The sequence below is a fragment of the Manacus vitellinus genome, unplaced genomic scaffold (genome assembly GCF_001715985.3).
Source record: "Manacus vitellinus isolate BGI_N305 unplaced genomic scaffold, ASM171598v3 ctg7180002434209_pilon, whole genome shotgun sequence".
Classification (NCBI taxonomy): Eukaryota; Metazoa; Chordata; class Aves; order Passeriformes; family Pipridae; genus Manacus; species Manacus vitellinus.
The window spans coordinates 1-3,611 of record NW_021938572.1 but is presented as its reverse complement, the minus strand read 5'-3'; the positions used below and the strand labels follow the sequence as shown (position 1 = coordinate 3,611).

The 3,611-nt window shown below is 62.1% G+C and overlaps 1 protein-coding gene across 1 annotated transcript; it reads right to left on the bottom strand.

Annotated features, from left to right (window-relative positions):
- Positions 1 to 511: 511 nt before the first annotated feature.
- LOC108642350 (DNA (cytosine-5)-methyltransferase 1-like) lies at positions 512 to 3,385 on the bottom strand (the record flags this gene model as incomplete). The annotated part of the gene is made up of 4 exons (XM_018086871.1): positions 512 to 627; positions 1,684 to 1,831; positions 1,922 to 2,019; positions 3,196 to 3,385. Coding segments are annotated over 4 exons (552 nt in total), but the record flags the coding sequence as incomplete, so codon positions are not given.
- Between the last annotated feature and the right edge of the window lie 226 nt (positions 3,386 to 3,611).

The following is a 3,611-nucleotide window of genomic DNA, read 5'->3' as shown; positions in this document are numbered from 1 at the left end:
CCCACTGGGAATGGGGCCATTGGGGTGGTGTTCCCACTGGGAATGGGGTGTCAGGGTGGTGTTCCCACTGGGAATGGGGCCATTGGGGTGGTGTTCCCACCGGGAATGGGGCCATTGGGGTGGCGTTCCCACTGGGAATGGGGTGTCAGGGAGGCGTTCCCACTGGGAATGGGGCCATTGGGGTGGTGTTCCCACCGGGAATGGGGCCATTGGGGTGGTGTTCCCACTGGGAATGGGGTGTCAGGGTGGCGTTCCCACTGGGAATGGGGTGTCAGGGTGGCGTTCCCACTGGGAATGGGGTGTCAGGGAGGCGTTCCCACTGGGAATGGGGCCATTGGGGTGGTGTTCCCACCGGGAATGGGGTGTCAGGGTGGTGTTCCCACCGGGAATGGGGCCGTCAGGGTGACATTCCCATGGGAATGGGGCCATCAGGGTGACATTCCCATGGGAATGGGGCCATCAGGGTGACATTCCCACCCGGAATGGGGCCTGAGGGCAGCAGGACACCCACCTGGCCAGGTAGAGGGGCTTGGTGGGGTCGTCGGGGCTCACGGACACGCAGTCTCCCACCTCCAGGGTCTCGTTGTCGATGCAGACCCGCTGGTAGTAATCCTTCTTCCCGTCGCTCTGCGGGGCCGGGGGGGGGTTACACCCACCCATGAGGGGCAGGGTGATTACACCAACCAGAGGGCAGTTACCACCCACCCAGGGGGCAGTTACACCACCAGAGGGGGCAGTTACACGCCACCCAGGGGGCAGGGGGGGTTACACCCAACCCAGGGGGGCAGTTACACCCACCCAGGGGCGAGGGCGGTTACACCCACCCAGGGGGGCAGTTACACCAACCCAGGGGGGGTTACACCCACCAAGGGGGTGGTTACACCCACCCAGGGGGGCAGGGGGGGGTTACACCCACCCAGGGACATGGTCCCCCCGAGAAGGAGGGGAGGAGGGCCCTGCCTGGCCTCGCCTGGAGGGGTTCTCCCACCTGGATGGGTTCCCCCACCCATGGGATCCAACTCCGGTGTCACCTGGATGGGCTCCCTCACCTGGATGGGCTCCCTCACCTGGACAGGTTCCCTCACCTGGATGGGCTCCCTCACCTGGATGGGTTCCCTCACCTGGATGGGCTCCCTCACCTGGATGGGTTCCCTCACCTGGACAGGTTCCCTCACCTGGATGGGCTCCCTCACCTGGATGGGTTCCCTCACCTGGATGGGCTCCCTCACCTGGATGGGCCCCCCAACCCCACTCATGACCTCACCTGGATGGGTTTCCCTCACCTGGATGGGGTCCTTCACCTTTGACAGGTTCTCCTACTCTGGTCTCACCTGGATGGGCTCCCCCACCCAAGAGATCCTATTCTAGTGTCACCTGGATGGGTTCCCTCACCTGGATGGGTTTCCCTCACCTGGATGGGTTTCCCTCACCTGGATGGGCTCCCTCACCTGGGTGGGTCCCCCAACCCCACCCATGACCTCACCTGGATGGGCTCCCTCACCTGGATGGGTTTCCCTCACCTGGATGGTTTTCCCTCACCTGGATGGGTTTCCCTCACCTGGATGGGTCCCCCAACCCCACCCATGACCTCACCTGGACGGGCCCCCTCCCCTGGACGAGTCCCCCCGCTCTGGTCTCACCTGGTCGGGTTCCCCCACCCCCGGGCCCCCACTCTGGCCTCACCTTGATGGGCTCCCCCACCCACGAGATCCGACTCTTGTTCTGCTTCTTCTTCCTGCCCTGGAGCATCTTCTTGGGCGACGGCATCTCGGGGATGTTGTCGTCCACCTCCTCGTCCTCGTCCGCCTCCCGCACGGCCAGGTTGGGGCACCTGGGCACGGGGGGGTCACCGGGGGGGTCACCGGGGGGGGTGTCACCACGGGGGACACCCCCGGGGACATCCTTGGGGACCCTCACCCACCTCCTCTGCAGACAGGCCTGTTTGCTCCTCCCGCTGCCCCCGAACTTCACCATGTTCTGGCAGGCCTTGCACTTGCCACACTCGGGCTGTTGGCACACCTGGAGCGGGACGGGGGACGGGTGACACCGGGAACACCCCCCGGGACCGGGGTGGGCTCTGGGACGGCCCCGCGGGGCCACCGGGACGGGAGGGGGAGGTCGGCTGGTCAAGGTGGGAATTGTCCTTCCAGATCCACCACTGCACCCCAGGACGGGTGAATTTGGTTGGTCAAGGTCAGAATTGAGCCTCAAGATCCACCACTGCACCCCAGGGTGGGTTAATTTGGTTGATCAAGGTGGGAATTGTCCTTCCAGATCCACCACTGCACCCCAGGGTGGGTTAATTTGGCTGATCAAGGTGGAATTGACCTCCAAGATCCACTATTGCATCCCAGGACGGGTTAATTTGGTTGGTCAAGGTGGGAATTGACCTTCAAGATCCACCACTGCACCCCAGGACAGGTTAATTTGGTTGGTCAAGGTGGGAATTGTCCTTCCAGATCCACCACTGCACCCCAGGACGGGTTAATTTGGTTGATCAAGGTGGGAATTGAGCCTCAAGATCCACCATTGCACCCCAGGACGGGTTAATTTGGCTGTCAAGGTCAGAATTGCCCTTCCAGATCCACCACTGCACCTCAGGATGGGTTAATTTGGCTGATGAAGGTTGGAATTGTCCTTCCAGATCCACCACTGCACCCCAGGACGGGTTAATTTGGCTGATCAAGGTGGGAATTGACCTTCAAGATCCACTATTGCATCCCAGGACGGGTTAATTTGGTTGGTCAAGGTGGGAATTGACCTTCAAGATCCACCACTGCACCCCAGGACGGGTGAATTTGGTTGGTCAAGGTGGGAATTGACCTTCAAGATCCACCACTGCACCCCAGGACGGGTTAATTTGGCTGATCAAGGTGGGAATTGACCCTCAAGATCCACCACTGCACCCCAGAGTGGGTTAATTTGGTTGATCAAGGTCAGAATTGAGCCTCAAGATCCACCACTGCACCCCAGGACGGGTTAATTTGGCTGATCAAGGTGGGAATTGACCCTCAAGACCACCCAGCCCAACCCAGGACAGGAGGCTGATGAAGGTCCCTTCCAACCTTGACCAACCAACAAGACCAACCAGCCCAACCCAGGACAGGAGGTTGATCGAGGTTAGAAAAGCCCTTCAAGGCCAACCAGCCCACCCCAGATCCGTGTCCCCAGGGAGGTGACCCCCAGGTGTGGTACCTCGCAGACGCCGCAGCGCCGGCGCTTCGTGGAGTTCTCCTTGTCCTCCTCCCGCTCGTCCTTCTCGATCTGCTCCGAGAAGAAGGTGTCGAAGATGTGGTACACCAGCTTGGTGGTCGTGGCCTTGGTGGGCCCCTTGTCCTTGTCGATGCGGGTGGGGTGGCGGATGGCCTGGCGCCGCACGGCTCGCCTGGGACACGGGCACGGCGCTCAGGGCGACCCGGGGAACAGGGAACGGCCCCCACGGGGTGCTGGGGCACCTTTGGGGTCCCCCAGGGCAGCACCAAGGGCAAGGTTGGGTTTGGGGGACCCAACCCGGTGACCTCCCGCCCTCGGAGCAGCACCAGGCACGGGGGGGTTGCGAGTTTTGAGAGGGTTTTCCCGATTTTGGGAGGGCTCTCCTGGTTTTAGGAGGG